The sequence below is a fragment of the Ammodytes marinus genome, assembly GCF_949987685.1.
Source record: "Ammodytes marinus genome assembly, chromosome: 13".
NCBI lineage: Eukaryota > Metazoa > Chordata > Actinopteri > Uranoscopiformes > Ammodytidae > Ammodytes > Ammodytes marinus.
Window position 1 is genome coordinate 23028055 of NC_137217.1, and position 25538 is coordinate 23053592.

Below are 25538 nucleotides of genomic sequence, written 5' to 3' on the forward strand. Positions count from 1 at the left end.
TCGGCAGAGGTGGACGGACTGGATGAATGCATGCAATGAAGCCTACAGTTTCCAGATGTTTAAACGTTGCTTCCCATCTCCACTAGGTGTCAGTAATGGGACAGGCCACTCGCAGCGCTGTCTTTTGTGTTGGCAACCACCGGTTACTGCTAGCCAGCCATAAACACCAAAACAACGGGCATCTGTCCCCAAGATGGACCGCAGACATTGGCTCGATACAGTTAAAATGTTTCGCTGTTAGCTGACAGCTTTTCCTTCTGCTGTAGTGGTCACGTTTCTAGAGACTAATTACATAATTTACCAAATGAACAACCCGAGAGATACTTATCTTGGTGCATTTTGAAGCCACTGAAGATTGCGCATCTGGATTTGGCTGAGCTGCTAACGCTAGCGAACAAGCTAGCCGCAGTCAGGGCTGTCCTTTGCGGTGATTCCTGACCAAGAGCTATTAGCTGTTTTAGCTGGCTGTCAGTCTTGAACACTCACTGACGACAAGTTAGCTCATGTGGTAGCTAGCATTAACGAGTCGCCGAAAATGTAAATTACCATGGGGCCAAAGAGACGGGAAACGGTGAGTAAGATTAGTTTATACAAAGTGGTCAGCTAACGGCCTCTGGCTGTTAATGGTACTCGCTTAGCTTAGCAACCCTTCACGTTAGCTTTGTTGTGATAGCCTGCGCAGAGCCCCTTGTTGATGGTGTGACCGAGTTGGTTCACCCTTTAGTTAGTTGGACGTTATAAACAATATGCTGGTGTATCGTTATTACATTGTATCTTTAACAATATGTGAAACCCTGCTGCGTGTAATGTTACTTTTATGTTTGTGTCACTGGTACACTGCTGACGTTTCTTACTGTACATCAGGCTAACAGTAGTTAGCATTTCCATAATCAGTATTTTTTTTTAGGCTGCCTGAAGCATTGTTAAATTTGGCCACATGTATGAAATGGATATATATATAAAGTGCATATAAATGATGCTTTGCAGCTTAAATGGTACTTCATGCAAACATAAACTGGAATTTTGCAGAGCTATCATTTAGCTAAATTGGATCGTGCAAACATACAGGGGACTGCAAGTCCCACACGAAATGGTTTTCACTTTCGGATTTCCATAGAAATATTCTTCTACATCCTGCTGGCATAGTTGTCCTGGCTGTAGATCAAGTTCTTGATCCAACTAAAATTTGAGAAGTTCGACCACATTTTGGTGCAGTAGCTGCTGCATATATTTGGTAAAGATTTGCCTAGTAGGATCCATCCCAAATTATTGTTGTTCTCCTCTTGTTTTACTGTCATTCAGGCAGTGCCAGTGATGGCCTCCCTCCTCCCTGTCTCCTTCGTCCTGGTGGTTCTGCTGTCTCCTGTGTGCCAGGCAGGGGACTGCAAGGGCCACAGGCAGGTGTTGAGAGGACCACCAGGCTATGTCACTGATGGGCCAGGCAACTACTCTGTCAACGGGAACTGTGAATGGCTCATCAAAGGTTTGAAGAGCTTATTGATTTAATATTGTGTTGTGCACAGGAAAGTTGACGATAAAACAAGTAGGGCTACATAATATCTTATTGTTAGTGCAAATGTTTATAGTATAAGTATGGCAAATACTGCTTGTACTGCAATAAATTACAGCCTTTTCCATCTGCCATGCAATCTGTCAATATATTTGGCCAATAAGATGAAGCCCTACTTTGTGTAGCCTATCACTACAGACAACGATGCAAAAGTCATGAAGGCCATCCAACTCAACAACTGGGTCAGACTAAACTGATCCGCTAATAATATGCAACTACTAAATGTCTTGGGTCTATGTTGGCAGTGAACTCAAAGCAGAAAGCATTACTACTGTATATCTACGTTTGTTATTACAGATATAGTCATCCCACTATTCAACAATGATATTGCATGTTTTCCCAATATCTTGCAGCCCTAGAAACAAGTAACTTACAGACAATAAGACTGTCAATCATTGTGAATCATATTTATATTTTCAATCTCTTTTATATCTTTCAGCTCCCAGCAACAGTCACCGCATTGTCTTAAATTTCACCTTTATGGACACCGAGTGCACCTATGATTACCTGTTTGTGTACGATGGGGACTCGTACCAGAGCCCTCTCCTTGCCAGTCTCAGCGGCAACACTCTGCCCCAGCCAATTGAAGCCAAGTCTGGCAAGGTAACTAAATAAGACATAATGAAGAAAGCTCTGAAGCATTTTAACTATGGCACACGTCTACTTTGTGTCTGACTGAACTTCCATGTTCCAGATGTTGCTTCATCTCTTCAGCGACGCTAATTACAACCTCCTGGGCTTCAATGCAACCTACACCTTTTCTATGTGCCCTGGCGCCTGTGGCGGCCACGGTCGCTGTGATTCCACTACATTCAAGTGCCAATGCCATCAGGGTTGGGGAGGAGCAGCTTGTACAACCCCTTTGTGCTCCCAGGCCTGTTCTGTGAATGGCCAGTGTGATAAGGTAAGAGTGGGGAGGGCGAAGGTTTAATGAACACACAGAGCAAACAGTCTTCAGCCAAAGGGTAACCTTTTTTCCTGAATAAGCTTTAGATACAGTATGTCTGTCAGTTGTGAATCCAACTGAAACATTGGTTATGGTCTATAACCATTTGTATCGTCCATTTTTCTTTGCCTCAGAAAGGGGAGCGCTGTCTGTGTAACCCAGGCTTCCTGGGTCACAGCTGCCAGCTCGGTCTCCATGATGACAGCGGGGCAGGGCAATGGTGGAGGGTGAGTGAGGAACACCCCTACACACCTCCAAGGACCGGCTCTGCTGGCGTGTACCTGTCCTCCACTGGAGCAATGTACTTGTTTGGCGGTGAGAGTGAATTTATGATTTTCCACTAATCATTCAACATTTAGTTTTAAATACAATGGTCCTTTATTCTTTTGCTAATTTATTAAATTGTAATTTGTAAAAGTGTTTATCAACCAACTCCAATTTTAAGGGTTAGATTCTAACCAACTTAAATATTATTGTCTATCTGCGGCCCCTTATTTCACTTGTACCTGTCTATAGTATCTGTTGTGTTTTGTTTTTGATGATTATTGAAATCAAATTTGATGGTTTATTATCCCCCCCAGGGTTTGACCTGAACAGTGCTCTTGGTGACCTCATCAAATATAACTTCACATCCAACCAATGGGAAAGCAGGTCTTATGGTCACTCTCCTGTAAGTGGTTTGCAGACACACACGCACAAAGTTTTTACTCCCTGCTGCTCTTGAATCTCATATACAGTGTTGCCATGTACGCCAGTGACCCGCTTTTACCATCAGCCTTCTGCAGTTTAAACGTCACGTGAATGAGAAAGCTGGTTTTCTTAATTAGGATAAGGGACGTGTCGTGGCCAGTTTTTAACCTTAGTTTTAAACTTTTCACCGTACAGGGGATCGCTCGCTGGACTCGCACACTCTGTTCAATTATACTCAAGAGTCTTGCTTCTCGTTTCAGATGATTTATTTTCTTTCTTATCACAGAACATTTCATTCAGCTTATTGAGCATGAGCTAAGTGAGTGTGAGCATGAGGTTTAAAGCAGTCTCGATTCCCCCTGTACCACCCTGTCAATGGCTCATTTCCTCGTTCTTAACCTGGCTGCTTGGTGACCCAACCCACTCTATGCCGGCTGCCTCTAATTAGGCTATACCTCCGATTAATCCAACGTAAATCTAATATTTAAATAAATAAGAATAAAACATAAACATCCCTTAAATAAAATAGGAATTAATTTAATATAATAATTGAAATAAAATAGGTTGTAAACTAACATAGAATATGGCTCTATCAGGACGAAAGGAAACACACTTAGTTCTAGCAACTAAGTGGTGCAAGTAAATTCCATCTGAACAGTAGATCAATTGTAGGATTCAGATATAAATGCACATTGTTTTCATAGAGACTGTTCTCTCACTGTGTTGTCAGTGCAGATACCCTAGCAAAACATTTCCCTAGGGTGGTCCTCTGATCACTCACCAAGTGCATAAATGTAGGTTATTATAGTGCATATAAATGTTCTCTCCTGTTTTCTCCCAATTACCTGTTTTGTGTATACACATGTAAACATAGTTAATATGAATACGAATGCTCCCATGTATTATTCCACATATCCTTTTCCTTTACATCCTACCTGCACTGTTTGCCTCTCCCATGTTATCAGGTGGCTCGTCACTCCCACACAGCAGTAGAGTGGATGGGAAATATGGTTATCTTTGGAGGAGAGCTAGCCAACGGCTCCCTGGCAAGTGATGTCTGGATGTACCGGGCACTCAACGATGACTGGCAACAGCTGGGCTTTTCAAGTTCACAGGGTGCTCCTAAACTGGCCAATCACGCTTCCGCTGTAGTAGACAATTATCTCTATGTATTTGGAGGTGTGTTTCACTTTATGTTGTCTGCATTTGGATTGCATATGTATCCCGAAATAAATCATACTTAATCATCATCTTTCCTCTTTCTCTCCTTATTTCATAGGTCGCACTGAGGAGGATATGTTTTCCTCTAGTCTGTATCGGTTCGGCCTGCATGGCTCTGGACGGTGGGAGGCGGTTCAGCCCACCGGTGGGAAGCCCCCGGCCACCGCTGGTCACTCCATGGTGTTCCACAGCCCATCCAGGACACTGTTGGTCTATGGAGGCCACAAGCCTACCACTGCCAGGTACGCATTCTCTTGTCCACGTGCATTCTGCATGCGTTATTACACACAAAGCCAGTAGGAAGAGTAAGATGAAACATGGACTGTAACTGGTGTTTTAACATCTTGTACACACTTTTCTATTGGTGATGGACAATGAGAAAGAGGATACATTTTCTTTGTGTAGCAGATGTTATACTGTATATATTTGTATTCCTGTACACAGAGTGAATTGATCACTATATGTCCCATTAGATTATATACTGTATAAAGAAAAGTTGATGTTTTCGTTGAAAAGCTTAACTAAGACTCTCCACAAAAGGTAAAAATAGTGGATTTAAAAAAAAATTATCATAAAGTGGTTGCCAAAGAACATTTATTAAGAATAACCAAACAGGTAAATTAAAATTGACAACATCTTTATAGATACTAAAATTACACTGCTGTATATTTTTTCAAAGGTTTAGTGTGAGGGTGAACAACACAGACGTGTTCCATGTGGACCGGCGGTTTTGGACATCCTTCCGTTCCCGTTTTCCAGCAACTGGGCCAAGAGAGAGAGCTTTCCACTCTGCCACTGTCATTGGAAACTACATGGTGGTCTACGGTGAGCATTGAGAAACATAGCAGTCAAAAGCCAATCAGTGTAGTCCTGTGTATATTAATTGATTTTTTTTTCCTGCCTTCATCTACCAGGAGGGAATGTGCATATTCACTACCAAGAGGAGAAGTGCTATGATGAAGAGATCTTCTTTTACCATCTGGGCTGTCACCAATGGGTGTCTGCCGGGGAGAGATGGGCACTCAGTGAGTTCACACATAGTCCAGTTTTCATTTACAAATAGTTTCTTGATGTGGTTGTTACTTTCATTACTGTACTACTTTCATTTTTCTAAGGTGGGGATGCTGTGAGGGGGCGTTACTCGCATGTTGCTGCTGTGATGGAGGGACGAGTGCTGCTGGTAGCTGGGGGTTACAGTGGTGTTGCCCGTGGAGACCTGGTGGCATACAAAGTTCCACTGTTTGTCAGTAGCGATCAGGGTGATAGGGTAAGTGGAAGTGTAAAAAAAAAAAACAAGAGGTAAAAAGTGTTGAAGTAGATCAACTAGTGATAACTAAATGATTGTAAAAATATATGTGTCTTCTGTGTTTCGTTACCAGGATGCTGTTTGTGCTGAGGCGTTAGACGAAAGTATGTGCCTCAAGAACCCAGAGTGCAGCTGGTGTGAAGGCCGCTGTCGAGAGTACCAGCCCACTAATCCGGTAACACTTCCTTTGTGTTGTTATGTCTATGCCCACTTTGTGAGACACCTACCATTTGTTCACTTTGTTGTGTAAGAATGAATATATAGATAATAATAACATGAAAGATTATCGTTGTCATTTTGTACTCCTGTTTTGTGTTTCACAGTGTGGCAGTACTGGTTGCCTGGGTCTGGCTCGCTTCCTCTCTGATTGCCAGTCTTGTCTGGTCTTCAGCGGCACTCCGGCCAATCTGGCCCGTGCCCCTGGAGAGTTTGGCTGGTGTGTTCAGAATGAGTCCTGCCTACCAGTTTCAGGTGAGACCCAGGGAGGGAGGGAGGAAGGAGGGCAGAAGAGAAGGGCTAAGCCTGAGATAAGATGAGATGTTGGGACTTGACATGGGAGGGACTGGACTCATGTTGGGCGTTTCAATGACAGGGTAGAGTGACTTGAGTACACCCAGCCCTGAGATTGGACAGGCTACTCCGACCAATCACATGCATCCCTTAGGCGCAGTGAGGTCATGTCGTTCTACTCTTTTTGAACACACGTCAAACAAGAGTCACAGATCAGGCTAATGTCAGAACAGTAGTACACACTTAATTTTTTCTTAAATGATCGATTTTTGAAGAGGTCAGATGTGTTCTTTGTGTGTGCTGACCTCTCCCTCTCGGTCTCACAGAGCGAAGTGCGTGCCGTGTGGACCAGATCTCAGGGGCGTACGGCTGGTGGGGGGAGCGTACCCTTTTCCTAACCTCCCTCCACTCCTGTCGCACCGAGAACTATGTCCCGGGACTGCACCTGCTCACCTTCCAGCACCCCCGCAATGACTCCCAGCCTGACAAGGTACAGAGTCCAAATCCCAAGTGCTAACTCTTACTAGTTTTGGTTGTACAACTACTTCCCTTCTCTGCTTATATTTGTCCTTCCTCCCTTCCTCCAAGGTTCGCTTTGACTCTACTGTTGTTCTCCTACTTGAATACTTTGATTGTTTCCATTTTATTGTTTATTTCTACCTTGTGCTATAGGTTTTTCAACCTCTTGACTCCAATGTTCACTTCTCTTTTTTTCTTTTCTTTTTTCACTGTTTCTTTTTTTAAATTCTCACATAGAGAAGATTCCTTCTTTCAAATAGTTTGTCCAACTTGTGGAGCAGTTTGTAGAGAATAGTGCTTCTGTTGATGTGTTTCCACTTCCATCCATCCTCCACCATCCTCCATCTTCCTCACCCCTTCGCCAGGTGTCCATCCTCCGCAGCACCACCATCATCCTTAGCCCAACCACAGAGATGGACGTAGCCCTTCAGTTCAGGGGCTTCGTCCACCCGTTGTGGGGGGCCCCTCCACCTGCATCCCCTCCCGCCGAGACTGTCTCCATGTGGGCTCGCATCCAGAGGCTCCACTTTGAGGCTCGAATGGCGTCAGGGCCCAACAATAGCCAACTGGTGAGGAAAAAAGCACATCAACACTTTTAAAATAAAAATTCAATAAATGATTTTAAAACATATCTTAAATTGGAAATAATTGACAGGGTTAGTTTTTATGTTTACATTTATTATCGTTATTTTTTCATATCATTTTCCCCTAAACATACTGGTTGGAGTCATACAGAATTAAACAATAGTTTATACTTTATTATACTTGTGCAATAGTGTAATGGATTGTGATGGTGTACTTTCAAGCTCCCTGCCTTTTATTATGGAATATTATATTGTGCACATTTTTGGTGTGCTAATTTAATTAAAACAAGGTTTGCTTACCTCTTCTCCACGTTTTACTTTGCTCTAACTCTCTTTGCATCTGTCGACTATCTGAGCAGGAGGTGGTGGGTCGTTGGGCAGCCCAGCAGGAGAAGGAGTTGAAGCTGCTAGCTCGCGCCGATGGGAGTAAACTGTTCTCTAATTTGACCAGGGGCAACCATTACCTTGTTCAGGCTGAGGGCTACCTCAACAACTCTGGCTCAGGACAGACCAGTGAGATGGCCCTGATCTGGAACAGAACACTGCCTGGAGGGAGTGTGAGTACAGGCACAGTTAAACCTGCACTTCTATACAAAATCAAAGAAGTTTAACCTGAATAAGCAGTAGGCCTACACAAAATTTATGTCATTTTCTTTTGCACTTTTTTGCACTATGAGTTTAAATAACTCTCTTACCTCATGTCCTCTTTTTCCCACAAATCCCTCTCCTTGTAGGAGATCTCCTTCCTGTTCTTGGAGCCTTACCGCTCTGGTTCCTGCTCTGGTTACATGTCGTGTCTGGCCTGTCTGTCTGACCAGTCTTGTGGCTGGTGCCCGTCGTTGTCCCGCTGCCTGCTGCGAGACAACCCCGGCCTGGAGCTCTGTCCTGAGGGAGAGAATAGTGAAGGCAAGGGAGAAGTTCAACGCCATCTGCTGTTGGCACCGCAGCACTGCACCTTGTGTGAAGAGTACAGAGACTGCTCTGCTTGTACTCAGGTACATCACAGAGAACACCTCAACATATTTACATAGTGTCGCTATGCTTCAGGTCTTATGTAGCTTAATTTGGAGCTGCTTTATCCCTGACTCATGCAAAGCTAACTTTGGTCTGCAGGACCCTTATTGTGAGTGGCAGATAAACTCCAGTAAGAAAGGCGACTACCAGTGCAGTCGACGAGGACGATTAGATGGATCCATACGTGACCCAAGGGGCTGTCCTAAAGTCTGCAACCAGTGAGTTAAAAAACTATAAATTTGCGCAGATCATAAAATATTTCAAAAATAAAATACAATTCACCTTTATTTTCCTCCACCTCCTTTGTTATCTCTTTGTCTTGCAAAGGAGAAAGACGTGTGGTGAGTGCCTCTCTAACTCCAGCCAGTGTGCATGGTGTGAGTCAGCCCAGGCCTGCTTCTATTTTGCTGCCTACCTCACAAAATACCCCTATGGAGAGTGCAGGGACTGGTACGACAGGTAAAACAAGGACATTTTTTCAACTTTTTTCATCTTGTTTTTCAGCTCAGTTGATAGATATAATAACTATTTGCAGTTTCATATACTGTTACCTGCTTTCCTTGTAGTTTTGTTGAATTCAGCTTGATCACATACAGTAATATACTGACATTGCTTAAACAAAAACTAGAACTGAAGAACTGGCTAAGTTTTGTGAGTGCAATTAGTTAGATTTTGCCAGTCAGTGAGTTGAAATGATCCTTAGACCAAGAACCTAATATTCTCATTCTTTATTCTGTTACCCGTCAGTGTTCATTCGGTTCCCCAGTGTAAGCAATGTTCAGCATTAAACACATGCACAGACTGCCTGCGGACATTCCAGTGTGGCTGGTGTGGTGACTACAACAATCCCACCATTGGAAAGTAAGTATGGCAAACATCAACCATTTTGCCTGCTGCATGATAATTGTTAAATAATTATTCTTATTTTCAAATTGCTGCTATTTTAATATGCATTGTTTTTGATGCGATTTATTCCATGTCTTCCACCCATCTTTCCAGATGTTTGAGGGGAGACTGGGGAGGAATGGACGACCCCTTGCTGTATAACTGCAGTGTGGCTGTGGCTGAAGCACGGGCTGCAAAGTAAGATATCTCTTATTCCACTTTCATGACTTGATTACTTTACTCATAAGATAAGGGGTTTTGTTATATGGTTACTTTTATACTTTATATATTGTAGATAGTGTTTCTCAGATAAATTTATTTCTCTTGGTCCACTCCTTTTAGAGGGGGAAGTTGTCTTTTAACTTGGTTCTCAATACAATTATTCCAAGATAATATAGGGACAAAATGCATTAAACATTGAGTATAATTAGTAGTTAGAAGTAATTTTTTTCCTTGAGTACAATTTTGAGAGACTAATGGATACATATACTTTTCTATTTATTCAATGGAACCCTATTCTTTCAACATTATCAGTTGTATATCCATTTAGACTATAAGTAAAGTGTTCTTTGTTTCTTAAGTCCCGAGCCTCAGACTTCGGCACCGCCTCGACCCCTAGAAATGGAGCTGGAGCTGGAACACTTGGAAGACGGAGAGCAAGATGCCATCTGGTCCTACCCCACCTGCCCCGATGTAGAGGAATGCAGGCTGGGTCTCCACAACTGTCACCCCTTCGCAACCTGCATCAACACTCCCACCTCCTATGAGTGCCACTGTGAGAGAGGATACACAGGGGATGGCACACTTCACTGCAACCAGACGTGAGAGTCTTTTCCTAAAAATGTGTTGGTCTGGACTGCTATTGTAGATCTGGAAAATTATAGGTTTTGATGGGTCCATTATTTTCCCTCTTCTCGCAGGTGCTACAATGAGTGTCGCGAGGGCCAATGCAGTGGCAGCCCAAGGTTTGAGTGTGAATGTTCCCTTGGCTGGACGTCTGACCCTGCCACTCTGGTTCTCAGTGGTGTTGAATGTGATGTAGACTGTGGCTGCAACTTCCATTCCACCTGTATAACTGCACCAGGGATTTGTGACGAATGTCAAGGTGAGACCTTTATACATGCCTTATTTAACTCATACTGAACCAGGTCAATTTATAAGGCAGACTTATACCATTTACAAAACAGAACTGCATTTGTTGAGATGTTCTTCCTTTGTCTTTCAGATTGGACTACAGGTCCCCACTGTGAGCACTGCCGTCCAGGTAGCTTTGGTTCTGCCCTTGCTACTGGTGGTGGCTGTGTGCAATGTGAGTGTAACGGCCATGGTGACCCACTCCAAGGATACTGTCACAACCAGACAGGCCAGTGCTACTGCACCCACAACACTCAGGGGCCACACTGTGAGTCCTGCCTGTCTGGTTACTACGGAGACCCCAGGTAAGGAGATCCTAACCACATACTGTACCTTAGGTGTACTGCACACTCTTGTATCTTAATTGATTGAAATTTGAATTCAAGCAGTGTGGATACCGATACGATATTGATAAAAGTAAAAAGTGTCAAAACATTGTAAATGGTTGGTCTTGGGTAGATTTTTGTATTTTCATATCTTTTAATCATGACCTGTCTTTCCCGATATCTTTCTCTTTTCATCAGGAACAATGGCACCTGCTACCGCCAGTGCCAGGGCCGCTCTGTGCTTCTCTCATCTACCTCCACCTCCTCCTCTGCCATGCCTCTCTCATCTTCTTTGGGATGGCGAAGTGGCACAGCAGGGAGAGGGGGACTTTCTCATTGCCTGTGGGTCCTTTCTGTGACCGAAAACCTGGCGCCTTGTCTGCCCAGACAGCTGTGTCCCCCTGTAGCCCTCACTCTACTCCCAGACTCCCACACACATTGTAAAGTAAGTATAAATTCAGCTGGTTATAATCACAAACATTGTCAGTATTTCTCTCTGTATAACTGTCTCTGTACAATCCCTGTTTTTTTTTTGTCTTGCAGAGCTCCTTTGTCTATGTGTTTGATGGCCTTCCTCGTTTCCTGAGCAATGGAGTTGTACATTCAGATCACAACCTTATCGGGGCATTTTGTGGCACCACAAGAACTCAGCCAATCACTGTGGAGGCCACCTCAGGTATCCACCTTTACATTCAATCAGTTTAAACATATTGTCTGAAGAAGCACTGTAAAAGTTGAGCAACTATCATGGTACTAAAGTGGTACTTGGGGGCTACCACACACCCTACTTAACACATTCACTATTAATTACCTAGCAAATGATGTAACCTCAAGGCATTGAAGAAGTCCATTAACTGTTAACCATTGAAACGTGTTATAAAAACTCTTACCCTAATCTGATCATTTGTTGTAATCAAGTTAAAGTGAGTAAAGTAATATCACCTTAATATATTGCATTTTGTCTTCTTCCACCAGGTGTGATCTCAGTCTACTTTGAGGCCAACGTCTCGTCAAACAAACCACAAGGCTTCAATGCATCTTTCTGGGTGCGGCGGTGTCACCAGAGCTCTGATGAGGGTGAAGAGGGATCCCCTGTGTGTCCAGGTGAAGCCCAGTGCCAAGGGGGTCTCTGTCAGTGCCCTCAGGGATATGGTGGACCCCACTGCGACCGGCCCCTGTGCCCTCACGATTGTGGAATAGCAGAAGGAAGAGGCGCTTGTAATATGGTAGGAGCTGTGACTATTTACATTAAGGATTTTACTCATGGTTTTATTTATTTATTTCTAGGACTAGAAGTGGTAATACATTAATAATTTAAATATTTGAAAGAATCTACTCTTTAGTTATAATCATCAGCTGGAAAATGACATAATGTTACCCAGCCATTTTGCCAGTTTTTCAAGAAACGAGTAAACACATTTCCCTAAATATCTAAGATGTAAGCTATTTATCATATTTTTGTTTGTTTCAGTCTCTGGGAGTGTGCGTGTGCTCGGACAGCTGGGCTGGCTCAGACTGCTCTGTTCCTCGAGACCCCAACAGCCTGATCTGGGAGACACTGCTGGACACACAACTGACAGTGGTACGGGCAGGACATAACACAAACAATATTATAAACAACCTTTATGAATATAACACCATAGCACACTCAAACACACATCTTTATTCACTGTTTCTCCACAGAACCAAGCCCATAGGTTCCTCCACAGGATGGGCCACTCTCTGGTATCTGGGCCTCAGGGAAACCTCTGGATGTATGGAGGACTCTCTCTGGCAGAGGGCATTCTGGGAAATGTCTACAGGTATGGGGCATGTTATCCTTCTCTCTTCTGAGCCGTATTAATGTCATGAAACCTTCTAAGGCGTTGTTATGTTGTATGTATATGTGTGCTGTCTATATGTGCATAATAATGCATATTTTCCCTGCTTTGATTAGATATTCAGTCTCAGAGCACCGTTGGACCCAGATGTTGACGAGCTCTGTTGAAGAAGGCTCGACTCCTAGGCCTCGCTATCGCCACGCCTCTGCGCTCCTGACTGGTCACGAGTCTGGCTCTGGAAGCCACGCAGCCAGTCACAACTTCATGTTGGTGGTGGGCGGTGTCACTCAAAACGGTGTTGCTGCGGATACCTGGAGTCTCAATCTCAGCAGTTTAGTCTGGAGAGAACACGAGGTTAGGATTAGATGTATTGTGTAAATACATCTGAACAACCTGTGTTGTTTTATTTTGTACTTCTTGCTAATTTTCTTCCACTTCTGACAGAGCTCAATGCTGCCCCCGTTGGCGGGCCACACGTTAACCGTACGCCGAGACTCCTCTGTGCTGTTGATTGGAGGTTACTCTCCAGATAACGGCTTCAACCACCATCTACTGGAGTTCAGCCCTCTTTCTGGAAACTGGACCATTTCCCCCCACATTGGCACTCCACCTACAGGTTTTAGGCCTTTTTGTTTTTGTATTCCATGGTAACATACTGCAGTTTTCATTTGGTCAAAAATATATTGACTGATGCATCACTTATATAAGTAAAAATAAATAGTTTATGTATTTATGTGCCCCATGGAGAAATTCAGTATTACATTATTTTTTTCCTTTATAGGTTTATATGGCCACTCAGCAATCTACCATGAGCAGACTGATGCCATCTATGTCTTCGGAGGCTTCCGCTTTCACGTGGAGACGGTGGAGCCCTCGGGCGAGCTCTACAGTCTGTACTACCCCAACCTCACCTGGTCTCTGCTGGTCCCCTCACAGGGTAATAAGGTAAAAGGCCAACCTCATCTAGTCTCTGTCTTCCTTACAGATTAGACAAGCCAGGCATAATCTTCTCTCAGTGCACTGCATAAAGATAATTTATCTATTCTTGCTGTATCATCTCATTGCTTCGCAGCCCCTGTCCCGTTTCTTCCACGCCGCAGCCCTGATCAAAGACACAATGGTCATTGTTGGGGGGAGGACAGAGGCAGAAGACTACAGTAACTCAGTGTCTCTGTACCAGATCAACTGTAACAACTGGATAACACCAGGTGACTGTCATGTAATGTCTTTCTGTAGAATAAATGATGGTCAAATCCTAACTCACCATAACCTAACCACTTTTCATCTCTCTCTCCTTCAGTCTCAGCTGTTGGAGATCCAGTTAATCGTTCAGTGTCTCTTGCCATGACGAGCTGTGCTGGCCGTTTCTTTCTGTCCGGTGGCTTCAATGGTGTCACGTTGGGCCGACTCCTGACCCTGTCCGTGCCCTCTGACCCCTGTGCCCTGCTGCCCACACCGGAGGCCTGCAACACCACCACGGGCAGCTGTGTCTGGTGTAGGGGAACCTGTGCCTCTTCAGACACTGCTGAGAGGTAAAGCATTGGATGAAAGCAACTCTAAATAAATAACACTCTGTTCTTGAGCTTGGACGTGTTGTGCAGCTGCTTAATAAAATGCATCCCCTCCCTCTACATCAGAATGGGCTGCCTCACTGGCCAGTCTCCCTGTTCCCCGACCCCTCGTCAGCCAGACCAGTGTCGCAGACTTAAGACCTGCAGTGAATGCCTTGCCCGACACCCTAAAACATTCTCCAGTCCATCACAGGTAATAGAATACCCCTATTCTAATGCAGTCACTAGCTCAAAAAGGGACCACTATTCCCTGTCATCTAAAATCAGTTTTTTTTTTACCAAAATTGTCTAGCCTGCTCTACAGTGCAAGTGGTGCACAAACTGTCCAGAGGGCGCCTGTATCAGCAGCTCTGTCAGCTGCACGTCTGAGCATGACTGTCGGATCAACCAGAGAGAGATCTTCCTGTCCAGCAACTGTACCGAGACCAGCTGTGAGGCCTCTGACTGTCCCAAGTGTACTGCTTCTGGAAAATGCATGTGGACTCGCCAATTCAAGCGCACAGGTTCTGGCAATAGTGTCTTTATTTCTTCCAGTCTTTAGCTGAAAATATATGTCCATGTAACATAAATGGTGATTCTGTTATAAATTATTATGTTGGAAATAATTGTGCAGCTCAAATAAAAAGCTGAGTTTTTATGTGTTGTGATTTTTCCAGGTGAGACGAGGCGCATCCTGAGTGTCAACCCCACCTACGACTGGACGTGTTTCAGCTACGCCCTGCTCAACGTTTCCCCCATGCAGGTGGAGTCTTCTCCCCCTCTGCCATGCCCTCCACCCTGCCACAGTCTCCATAACTGCAGCCTCTGTCTGGGCTCCAGAGGTTCGGATGGTGGTTGGCAGCACTGTGTGTGGAGCATGGCTCTGCAGCAGGTAAGAATGCCCCGCTTGAGCTTTGCCGAATATTTTGAGTTTAACAAAAGCATGTTCATAATCATGCCGTAGCTAATCTCTCTGCCCCCTTCCTCTCTAGTGCATGAGCCCGTCTTTTGTGCCCCTGCGATGTGAGGCGGGTCAGTGTGGACGCCTGCTCTCTGGGGGCGACTCTTGCTCTCCCCAGTGCTCCCAGCTCACCCAGTGCTCCCAGTGCATTGGCAGGCCTCAGTGTGGCTGGTGTGCTACACGGGGGGGCAATGGTGCTGGACGCTGCCTGCAAGGAGGCCTTGATGGTGAGAAATATCGTCAGTTGATAAAGATGAAAAGGCTGGGTATTTTAGGGTGCAACCAGTTCAGTGTTACATTTTTCACTTAAAGCCCCTGTAAACCCAAATCCACAAAATCCTTCTAACTACTGTATGTACTTTTAGGAGTTAGTTGCATGATAGTAAGTATCTGAAAAAGACCTAGGCATATTTATCAATCCAAATGAAAGATATTGTCATTAAAGTTTGAACAAATTTACAGAATTTTGGTTTAGATGAGGCGGGCTATGCTCTGGTTCTTATTACACAATAAGTATTTGGAACCAATCACAGCAGGTTTCTGCCTAAACGTTCTATAAAAACAATGACTGTTGCCATGGAGACCAATGATACAGCCAAGCCCCCACAGTCCTGTCAAACGTGCCTAACTATAAGAAAGCTGTTAATATGAACATTTATTTTCAATCAGATTATTGTAAAAGCTTTTTGAGATTGATTTCTACTATTTTAGACCAGGTTTCCAGTGGCTTTAATACATCAAAATGTATGCTTTTCTCATCCCTTTAATCATTCACCTTATCCATTCTTGTCTCCCAGGTGTGAGTGAGGGCGTTTGCCCCCTGAGAAACAGCAGCTGGTCCTTCCTTCACTGTCCAGAGGAGGATGAGTGTGCCAACGACCATCACCACTGCAACAGCACCCAGGACTGCCACAACCTTCCCCAGGGATACCACTGCACCTGCAAACATGGTTACATACTCAGCAGGTAGGATCAGGAGTCAGCATATATGCCGTAGGAATGGAATACACAAGGATAGTTCATAAAAAAATACTGTCTTTTTTATAGTAATCAACTGTACAGGTTTACCCATATCTCCTCTTCTTGTTTTTCACCTGTACAGTGTTTCTGGTCAGTGTGAGCCAGTGTGTGCGCAAGGCTGCGTGAACGGGACATGCGTGTCTCCAGGAATTTGCCAGTGTCACTTTGGGTTTGTGGGGGAGAACTGTTCCTCCCAGTGCAGCTGCAACAAACACAGCAACTGCGCTGGCGTTAGCAAACCAGATGTTTGCCTTGAGTGCCATAATAACACCATAGTAAGTGCTTATAGGAAAAAAACAGGTTCATATGTTGTGAACACAGTTTTCCATGTCCTCATGTGATGATTTTTACTTCCCCCATTTTTCAGGGTAAGCACTGTGAAAAGTGTAAGCCTCTGTTTGTGGGCTCTGCAAAAGGCGGTGGCACTTGTCGTCCATGTCGGGAGTTTTGCAGGGGAAACAGTGCTGTGTGTTTATCCCGAGATGAACATAAGAAGGCCCTTGAGAGCCCACAGATCTTCCCTCTGGACCCGACCAACAGCGTAAGTGTCTGTTCTCCTGATGATGTAAACACAAATACACCTGTAATGTGCGACTACTTGTATCCTTGGGCACAATCTGTGTTCTAACTCATTCAGGGGTCCATCTCTGTCCCGTTATTAGATTCAGAACTGGGTGTCTGAGGGTCCCACAGAAGAGAGCGCTGTGTGTGTGAATTGCCAGAACAACAGCGTGGGGGACAAGTGCGAGAGCTGCCTCGGTGGCTTCTTCCTGCTGCAGGGGAAATGTGATAAGTGAGTAATTACACAATTTCATTCAGTATGTATATCCTTTTTACAAGTATATTAATGTTTTAAAAGCGCTCCGTTTTAGTGATTTCTCCTTTTAATTGCAGGTGTCAGTGCAACGGCCATGCAGACACGTGCAATGAACACGATGGCACTGGTTGCCCCTGCCAAAACAACACAGAGACCTCCTCCTGTCTCAGCAGCCCTCAGAGTGACAGGAAAGACTGCTACAGACAACAGGTATGCATATACAAAGGGTCATTTCACATAAAGTTCTCCCTTTCCAAAAGTGTTGACAGCATATCTTTCCAAACCAGTATGGTGGCCTGTGTCGCAATATATCCTAGGATTTTATTTCTCTGCATTTATAAAAACAATAGTTAAAATAGAGGAACTAACTGTGATCTTGTACTGAACAATACTTGCTCAAATTGTATTTGTTGTGCTCTTCTATTCAGTGTGCCAAGTGCAAAGACTCTTTCAATGGCACACCTGTGAATGGGCGCCAGTGCTACCGTCAGTTCAACGTGGACACCGAGTGCTGCTTCGATCCCACATCCCAGACCAACTGTTTCCACGATCCCACCATTCGCAACCTTCCCAAGGGGCGCACAGTGTTTTTCGCTGCACAGCCAAAGTTTACCAATGTTGACATCCGGGTCACCATTGATGTTACCTTTGGTGAGGTGGAGGTGTACGTGTCCAACTCTCATGACACCTTCATTGTCGATGTGAACCGGTACACAGGGATTCACATCATCAAGATTGAGGACGAATCAGCGACTCGGGGCACAACGACTGGTGCGGATAAGGATTCACCTCCGTCCCCTATAAAAGTGTTTGCCAATGCCTCATCCAGTGTTGGAGGACCCCTGCTCTCGCAAAACCCACTGCAGCTGCAGGCAAAAGCCCCAGGGGCAGAGAGAGAAATCAGGGAAGAACGAGGCGAAGGACTGATCACCTACATCACTGTGTGGAAACCACAGACTGTGCTGATTGTCCGCAGCGTGCGGGATCGTGTGGTCATCACCTTTCCCCACGAAGTGCACTCCCTGAAATCCAGCCGCTTCTACATCGCTCTCAGAGGTGTGGGAACCGATGAGAAACAGGGAGAGTCGCAGGGCCTGCTGTTCCTGAGACAGGACCAAGCCCACATCGATCTTTTTGTTTTCTTCTCAGTTTTCTTCTCTTGCTTTTTCCTGTTCCTGTCCGTCTGCGTCCTCCTATGGAAGGTAAAGCAGTTCCTGGACTTCCGCCGGGAGCAGCGTCGCCACATACAGGAGATGACTAAAATGGCGTCCAGGCCCTTCGCTAAACTGACCATATACCTTGAGCCGGAGGAGCCTCAGCTCATATACCTGCCCTCAGCCGGTGGAGGAGTGGGAGGCAGCACTATATCGCTTGCTCACGCCCGCACAAGCAAGTTAGGAGGAGTGGTGGTGGGCCAGAGGGGCAGAGCAGGAGCTGTCTCCTACAAACATGACCCGGGCTCCGGACCCACAGCCCACCACCATCATCACCTCACTCTGGGTGGAGGGGGCAACGGTGGCCAGCACCTTCCGCTGCACTACTTAAACACCCACCACTATGCCAGCACCACAGCTGGCACCCCGGCCTCACACCATCACCACCCATCCACGTACAGCGGCTACCAGCACTTTTGCCGCTCCGACCCCTTCCTCTCTCAGCTCATGGGCTTTTCCTATTCCTCCTTTAAGGTAGGGCCCATCACCCTAGAGCCCACGGATGACGGCATGGCCGGAGTGGCCACCGTCCTCTTCCAGCTGCCTGGAGGTGTCTTGGCTCCAAATCGTGCCTGTCTGGGCTCTGCTCTGGTTACTTTGCGTCAGAACCTGCAAGAATACTGTGGCCATGGCAATGCAGGGGGGCACCCAGGGGCTGGAGGAGGGCGCAAGGGCCTGCTAGGGCATCAGCACCTGACCACTATGGCTATGTAGGGAAATAGAGATATAAATTAAAGAGGGCAGGGGAAAAAAGAGATTGGAGAAATCTGTAAAGTGTTTGACAATAAATACAGTTTTTGAAAAAAAACGAAAGTCAAAGTCCAAAAGAAAGCATTTTGAACAGAGTTGTACATACACTGTATAATGAATTATTAAGTGTCTTTTATTGTATTATGTATTGCTATACTGTAACTTTCAGTGCTTCACATGACCAAGCCAGCTGTCTCTAGAATGCACTACAACTGCTATACGTATCAACAAAACAATGTTGCATCTTGTCTGTGATCACTAAAGAGGTATGAGCACACACTCGATGGTCAGTCTTGTACAAAGACCAAAGCTGGTTGGTTGTTAAGTTCTCATTGTCCAACAGATGTTTTAAAAAATTCATCCGCTCCCTTTGGAACCAACATGTGCTTTATACCCCAAAAAAGTGACAATCAACATTGCCATTGAGAACAAAAGACTTAAATTGGTTCTGTATAATGTGTAACATTTTGATTGTCAGTTTAGCGCAGGAAAAAAAAGTCAAAGTTGCTTGTGAGATGGTTTCTTTTATATCATGGTCAATATGAGTGATTTACAATCGTAACTCATTATATGGCAGGCTTCAAAGTTACATGTTTATGTTGAACAGACTCCTGAGTATGTCTTTGCATATTCATTCACTTATTCTGTTACATTGTTATTTCTTTGTCTGCTCATCTGCCTTCACTTCTTGCCTTGTCTGTGAGTCAACTGGCTTACACCAAATACTTGTGTTGATGGAAATGTGTGTTGCAGCTCCTGGAGTGCAAAATAACCATAACATATGTTACATTTTGTTTCATGCATTGTTTTTTTTAAAAGAAGAAGAAGAAAAAAATAATAATAATGATGTTGTCCACATTAGTTTTCATTTCCTGTCACAAAACAGAACTCGTCCAACTCGACAACAATTGATTACATTTTGTTGTCATGAAATGTATGTTTAGTGTTTGGCTAGTTTCGCTGGACTGCTTTTTTTAGGCAACTTGTCTGCTTAGACGATTGTATTAGCCAATGATAGCTACCATTTGATTAACATTTGGATGTGAAATAAAAATAACAGTATGGAAGTATACTATGGGAAGTTCTCCTGGTGAGAGATTTTCACAAGATTTGACAGCATTTTTTTTTATTTGCAATGAGACTGAATAACTTGTTCACTGGTTGGTGTTGACGTTAGTATTTTATTTGTTTTCTCTTTGTTTTCCTTTGTTGCACTGCATGGAGGCAATGTGCCCCATTATTCATGTGAAACACTACGAGTGGATGTCGTCCAGCCTCAGACAGGCACACAGTGTCATGATGAACTCAGAATGGTGCTACTGGCTTCTTATCAAATGAACAAACTCGCAAGAGGTTTTTTTCATGAACTGAATACTCAAAGCATAGTTAATGAAAACTAAAGCTCAAATGAATACTTTCACTATTTATAGCTGCCCTCCACAAATAAGCATTAATACTGTTATTGTTTGTTTGTTTTTGATGTGTATTGTTGTGGATGTTTTTCTTTTCAACATACCTTATTTTTGTACATAACTTTTTTGTCTTGTTTTCAAAGAAGGGAACAGTGTCGAACAGAAGATTGCGCTAAGATTCTCTGTCTTGAGTCGACTGAAATAAAGTCTGTGGAACGTGAATGTGAGCGTGTTTTGTACAATTATTATTCTTCCGGACAATTACACACAATACACAATTTTCTCTTTGCATATTCACACATATTACTTTGTGTTATCGTCCGAAGGGTGGCAGAAGAAGCCAAGGGCTTATCAGGTCCCGCCCCCACTGCCATAAGATTCAGATACACAGCTACTGATACAGATAAAACAGTTTTTTTTTATTTTTTAAGAAGATGCAGTCCAATACACAGACAATTTTAGGTCTCCTTATTCATTGTCAGTGTACAACAGACATGCTTTCCATTTTCCTCTCTGTCTGTGACAATGCAGATAGTGATATGGCCTTGTCCATTTCTTCTCTGGGAGTCTAAACACATCTGCAAAAGTATTCAAAACAGTCAGTCTGTCTGCTGACCTCGGCTGCAGTCCCATAACATGCAGTGTATTTACAAATTCTTCAGTCAGTGAATGAGTTTTTTTTTAAAGTAAATCAATGTTTGTATCCCCACAGATAAATATCTTCTTTTGATTTGCCTTTGAAAGTAATTCTCCCACGTATTCTATAAAGTCTTCCATTTTTGAATCGGGTGTTCTGTACACACAGCTGATAATTAACATTTATCTTTCATTTGAATTTCAATAGTCACACATTCCATTAGGTTATCAATTGCAGAGCACATTGTATTTACGATTTCAAACCTTATATTTTGACACAAACCAGTTTAAATCCCTTTAGTTCAAAGTCCATGCTTTTGCCTTCTTTAATCCATGTTTCTGACACTGCAATGATGTTGAACTGGTTGGAGAATTTCTGTAGATATTCCTTAATTTGTGAAAAGTTAGTGTAGTGCTATTAAAAATTAAAGATGGACAATTTCCCATTTGTTTGAAAGCATCTGATGAATTAATCCTCAGTATGGTAATGACAGTCTCTTTTTCCGATAGTGTAGAAGTGATTGTCTGGGTCAATGGTTTCATTTGGGTCCGATATTAAGTGAGAAGATGAGACCTCAACTATAAGTATTAACTGGGGTGTTGTTAAAAATGATGCTGCCAAAATGCAAATATTTCATTTTTTAACAAAAAGAATGATTTACAGTGAAGGTCAAGATTGTGAATTTCAGTTACAGGAACTTACCTAAACCTACCGGTAGGTTATTTTGAAAACAGACAAATCTGTACAGTGTGTCTGGTTGATGCAGCATCTTTTAAGTGTTATTTGAATTTGTTACTAAAAAGATCCTAAAATACAAATGTATGTCTTAAGAGTATTCTTGTAGGAAAATGTTGGCTTTTGGTAGTTTTTAGTTCAAAACCAATGTACAACCATATGACATAATGGCTTGAAAGCTAAGGAGAATGAATAGGCCTACACTCGTTAAACATTACCATGGCACGTTTTTTGGTGAAGAAATATGATAAATAAGTGTTTCACAATCCTCCTGGAGACGGTATACGGGTGTTATTTATTGTCTTTGTTTTATACTTGACGTGTGTGTGTGTGTGTGTGTGTGTGTGTGTGTGTGTGTGTGTGTGTGTGTGTGTGTGTGTGTGTGTCACTTTAATGACATTGTGGGCTGTAACCTAAACAACAATGATCTGAGCTGATTGGCCAGGAGGACCAAAGGAAGTGTGGTGTTCTTCCTGTATTATAATCACTACACAGCTGGTCCGCTGGTCCAGTAAACGTTTGCTCAAATAATGAATAGCTGCTTTGGCTGAATCGCATAATTCACAACGGTGAGTATTTTCTCTATGGCAGACAAAAGCTGAATGACACTGACAGCGGCATCGCTAGAAGAAAACTGCAGTAAAAAGACATCACTGCTGCTAGGCTAATGCTGCCCCGGTAGTGTAGCTTAGCCACGACGCTAACGCTAGATGATGACTGCTGCATGTTTTATCGCTGGCATTGCTTTGCATGTATATGTCTGCCTTCCAAGATACACATTGTCTTTCTCTGGTCCACAGCACACTAAAAAGACCTTCTGCTAAAGGTGACAACATGAAGACGAAATCTAAGAAGAGAGCCAAAACAAACAGAGGAGAGAAACAACACGACATTGTCATAGTTAAGACTGAATGTGAATCGGAGGATGTTTACACTAACGGAGATGACCTCAACATCCAAATCAAGGAGGAACCAGATTCACAGGAGATCAGCGAGGAGCACAGTGCAGACGCACCCAGCTGTGCACACGCTGTGACAAACATCAAGGACGAGTGTGACTCGGACCATCAATTCACTGAATCTGCTGTCAAGGAGGAGCCCGAGTCATGGGTTAAAGAAGAGAGACCCAGCGCAGAAGAGGCAGAGGATGCAGCAGACATCAACGGAGAAGATTATGGAGAGGGCGAGGAGCCTGTCGGCGCAGGTAGGAGCCAGTGGTTTCTATAAACCCCAAATCCCTGGATATTATATGCTTTAAATTGCTTGTGTTTATTTGCTTATTATATTCAACACATATTCATCTATTTTCATCTATAACACAGCTTTTGAAGCCCCATAGATAGCCAGTATTTAGCCTTGTGTGTGACTACAACTACTTTAGTGACTTTGTTGTCACATTTTACTTTTTATTTTATTTACGAGAGACCTTTCTGGTACGTTTTATCTTTACAAATGTTTGAAAAACATTAATTTGGCACCTGCAGTGTATTTAGTGTCTCACATAAAGGCCTCTCGGTGTCAGATGATAGGGTCGGACTAGTTACGGTGCATTTCTATTATCTACACACACTAGCCTTACTCTGTTTCTCATTACTTTAAATCCGGATATTTTAAAATGGCACTCATAAATTCTCCTTTTTTCTACAGTGTGATCTATTTAATGTGTCTCTTCCTCTCCTCCTCTCAGAGTCATCGTCCGAGTTCTTCCCATGTCCTCACTGCGATGTCTCCTTTACTGACTTGGAGTTCTTGGAGAAGCATGTCAAGTGGGTCCATCAGAAACAGTATCTTGCCGACCTGAAGAAATGCCTCTCAAGCCGCAAACTAAAAATCCCCAAACACGCCTGCAATGTGTGCAGCAGCACCTTTAGCTCTAAAGTACACCTCAGGGCCCATGTTCATGATGCACACCCTTCTGCCCCTCCCCGCAGGCTCTACCCATGTCCAACCTGTGCACGCAGCTTCCAGTACCTGAAGAATCTGAAGAATCACTGTCAGAGTTGGCACAGCATGTCTGTGGTTATAACGGGAGGGCATCTCAGCTGCGCCGACTGTGATAAGAGTTTCAAAGCCACCTGGGGTCAAGGGCCTCATTTGTGTCATGAACCGGAAAGCACTGAACCTGAGGATAAACCAATCTGTCTGGACATTGGTGTGGACTGCACAGAATGTGGTAAGAAGCTGCGCACGCCCCAAAGCCTTGAGGATCACATGCGCACACACACAGGCGACCGGCCGTTTGTCTGCAAGGATTGTGGACGGAAGTTTGTGGAGCGCAGTGGCTGGCGTCAACACATGAAAATACACTCGGGGGAGAAGACGTACATATGTCAGGTGTGCGGGAAGGCCTTTTTAAGGTCCCACCACCTCAAGTGCCACTTAACCACACACTCCGGCAAGAAGGAGTATTCTTGCCCTGAATGTGGAAAGGAGTTTGGATTCAAGTCAAGTCTGGATCTCCACGTCAGGACACATTCCACCGAGAAACCCTTCCACTGCAATGTGTGCGCGAAGAACTTCAACACGCGGAAAAACCTGAGGGTTCACAGCAAAATCCATACCCACGAGAAAGCTCACCAGTGTGGCGACTGTGGGCTGAAAATCGGAGACCTCGGGGCTTTGAAAATACACCTGCGGACACACACCGGAGAAAGACCATACCACTGCACAGTCTGCGGCAATAAGTTCATACGTCTTTCACATCTGCGAAATCACCAACGCACCCACACTGGTGAGAGACCCTACAAGTGCACCGAATGCAACAAGAGTTTCACTCAGTCCGGCGACCTGGTGAAGCATAAAAGGATACATTCTGGGGAAAAGCCCTACGAATGTCCAGACTGCCATCGGCGTTATATCTCCTCTGGTGACCTGGGGAAGCACAGGAGGAGTCACACAAACCTGCGTCCTTACACATGCCCGGAATGTGAAAAAAGCTTTCGCTTGTCAGGCCATTTGAAAACTCACATGTTAACTCACACAGGAGAGAAGCCATTTTCCTGCCCCAATTGCCTTCGCAGGTTTGCTCGCTCACACCATCTTTCTGGGCATGTGGCTAAATGTCGCTGAACTTTCTTAAGAGGACTGTAAATTAGCTGTGAGGGATAATGAAGTGGTAATTATGTAAGCTGTATAGTCTAGACGAGAATCTACCAGATTTCTTTTTTTAGTCTTATTATTTATATGAACTTTCTGGAACCCTCTTCTTGACTCAGATGACTGTTCTAACTTGCGAAAAATTAATTGAACACATGAATCATGTTTGTTACTGCATGGAACTTTTATACAGCACTACTCCAGACCTTGTATGAATTGTTTTGCAGGTAAGGTAAACTGGTTCTGCAAGACACTATTATAAAGGAGGCTTGAGGGCGTGGTTAGATGCAGTGCTCAATACGACATGCAAATACCTGATTGTTTTTCCTCAACAGATCAAACGCTGTTTTATTTGTGAAAATGTAATAAATTACTTGATGAATACATGGACACTATGTTGCTGTTTTCAACAAAACAAAACTGGAGAATTGGCATGCATACAAATGCTATTAATTCTACATGATTATGCATGATGATTATTTTAGAATTAGAATGATTATACATGATGATTATTTTAGAATTAGAATTGAGGTGTTGTGGTCTCAAAGACAGACCTGGGGTAGCTGTTAGGAGCAGGAGGGCTAATTGATTTAGCTGAAAACTGAAATGGATGGATTATGATTTCTTTTTTTAATTTGGTAAACTAATTTGAACCTTTTTCCTGTCAAGTCCAGTCAACTTTATTGTCAATTTCTGCAATATTTGCCAGACATATTGTTCAGAGGAATTGAAATTAAGTTTCTCGCTGACCCATGGTGGAATAAGTAGCCTACAAGAGAATAAATTAGGAAAGTCTCAGTATCATATACAATAAATAGATT

General features: G+C 43.8%; 2 protein-coding genes across 3 annotated transcripts; both read left to right on the top strand.

The window, feature by feature from the left end:
• The first annotated feature begins 171 nt into the window (after window positions 1–171).
• Window positions 172–20471, top strand: megf8 (multiple EGF-like-domains 8). The gene is made up of 44 exons (XM_080039907.1): window positions 172–571; window positions 1303–1483; window positions 2010–2173; window positions 2265–2474; window positions 2651–2831; window positions 3098–3186; window positions 4172–4385; window positions 4486–4669; window positions 5107–5252; window positions 5342–5452; window positions 5543–5694; window positions 5807–5908; window positions 6057–6204; window positions 6570–6733; window positions 7128–7331; window positions 7706–7903; window positions 8081–8341; window positions 8460–8578; window positions 8688–8819; window positions 9108–9221; window positions 9360–9443; window positions 9827–10066; window positions 10166–10350; window positions 10471–10684; window positions 10904–11150; window positions 11249–11381; window positions 11681–11931; window positions 12177–12287; window positions 12389–12507; window positions 12642–12879; window positions 12970–13141; window positions 13307–13470; window positions 13598–13733; window positions 13826–14057; window positions 14163–14289; window positions 14389–14599; window positions 14753–14967; window positions 15068–15263; window positions 15834–16002; window positions 16139–16331; window positions 16424–16597; window positions 16719–16849; window positions 16951–17083; window positions 17302–20471. The coding sequence occupies exons 1-44, from the start codon at window positions 548–550 to the stop codon at window positions 18799–18801; spliced, it is 8673 nt and encodes a 2890-aa protein (XP_079896033.1). The 5' UTR covers window positions 172–547; the 3' UTR covers window positions 18802–20471.
• A 1616-nt stretch (window positions 20472–22087) lies between these two features.
• On the top strand, window positions 22088–25083 carry LOC307259873 (uncharacterized protein). 2 transcript variants are annotated; one of them, XM_080039915.1, is made up of 3 exons: window positions 22088–22190; window positions 22422–22825; window positions 23309–25083. In XM_080039915.1, the coding sequence occupies exons 2-3, from the start codon at window positions 22456–22458 to the stop codon at window positions 24688–24690; spliced, it is 1752 nt and encodes a 583-aa protein (XP_079896041.1). In that variant the 5' UTR covers window positions 22088–22190; window positions 22422–22455; the 3' UTR covers window positions 24691–25083. The 2 variants fall into 2 exon arrangements, with proteins under 2 accessions (XP_079896041.1, XP_079896040.1); XM_080039914.1 differs by having other exon boundaries at window positions 22110–22825.
• The last annotated feature ends 455 nt before the right edge of the window (window positions 25084–25538 follow it).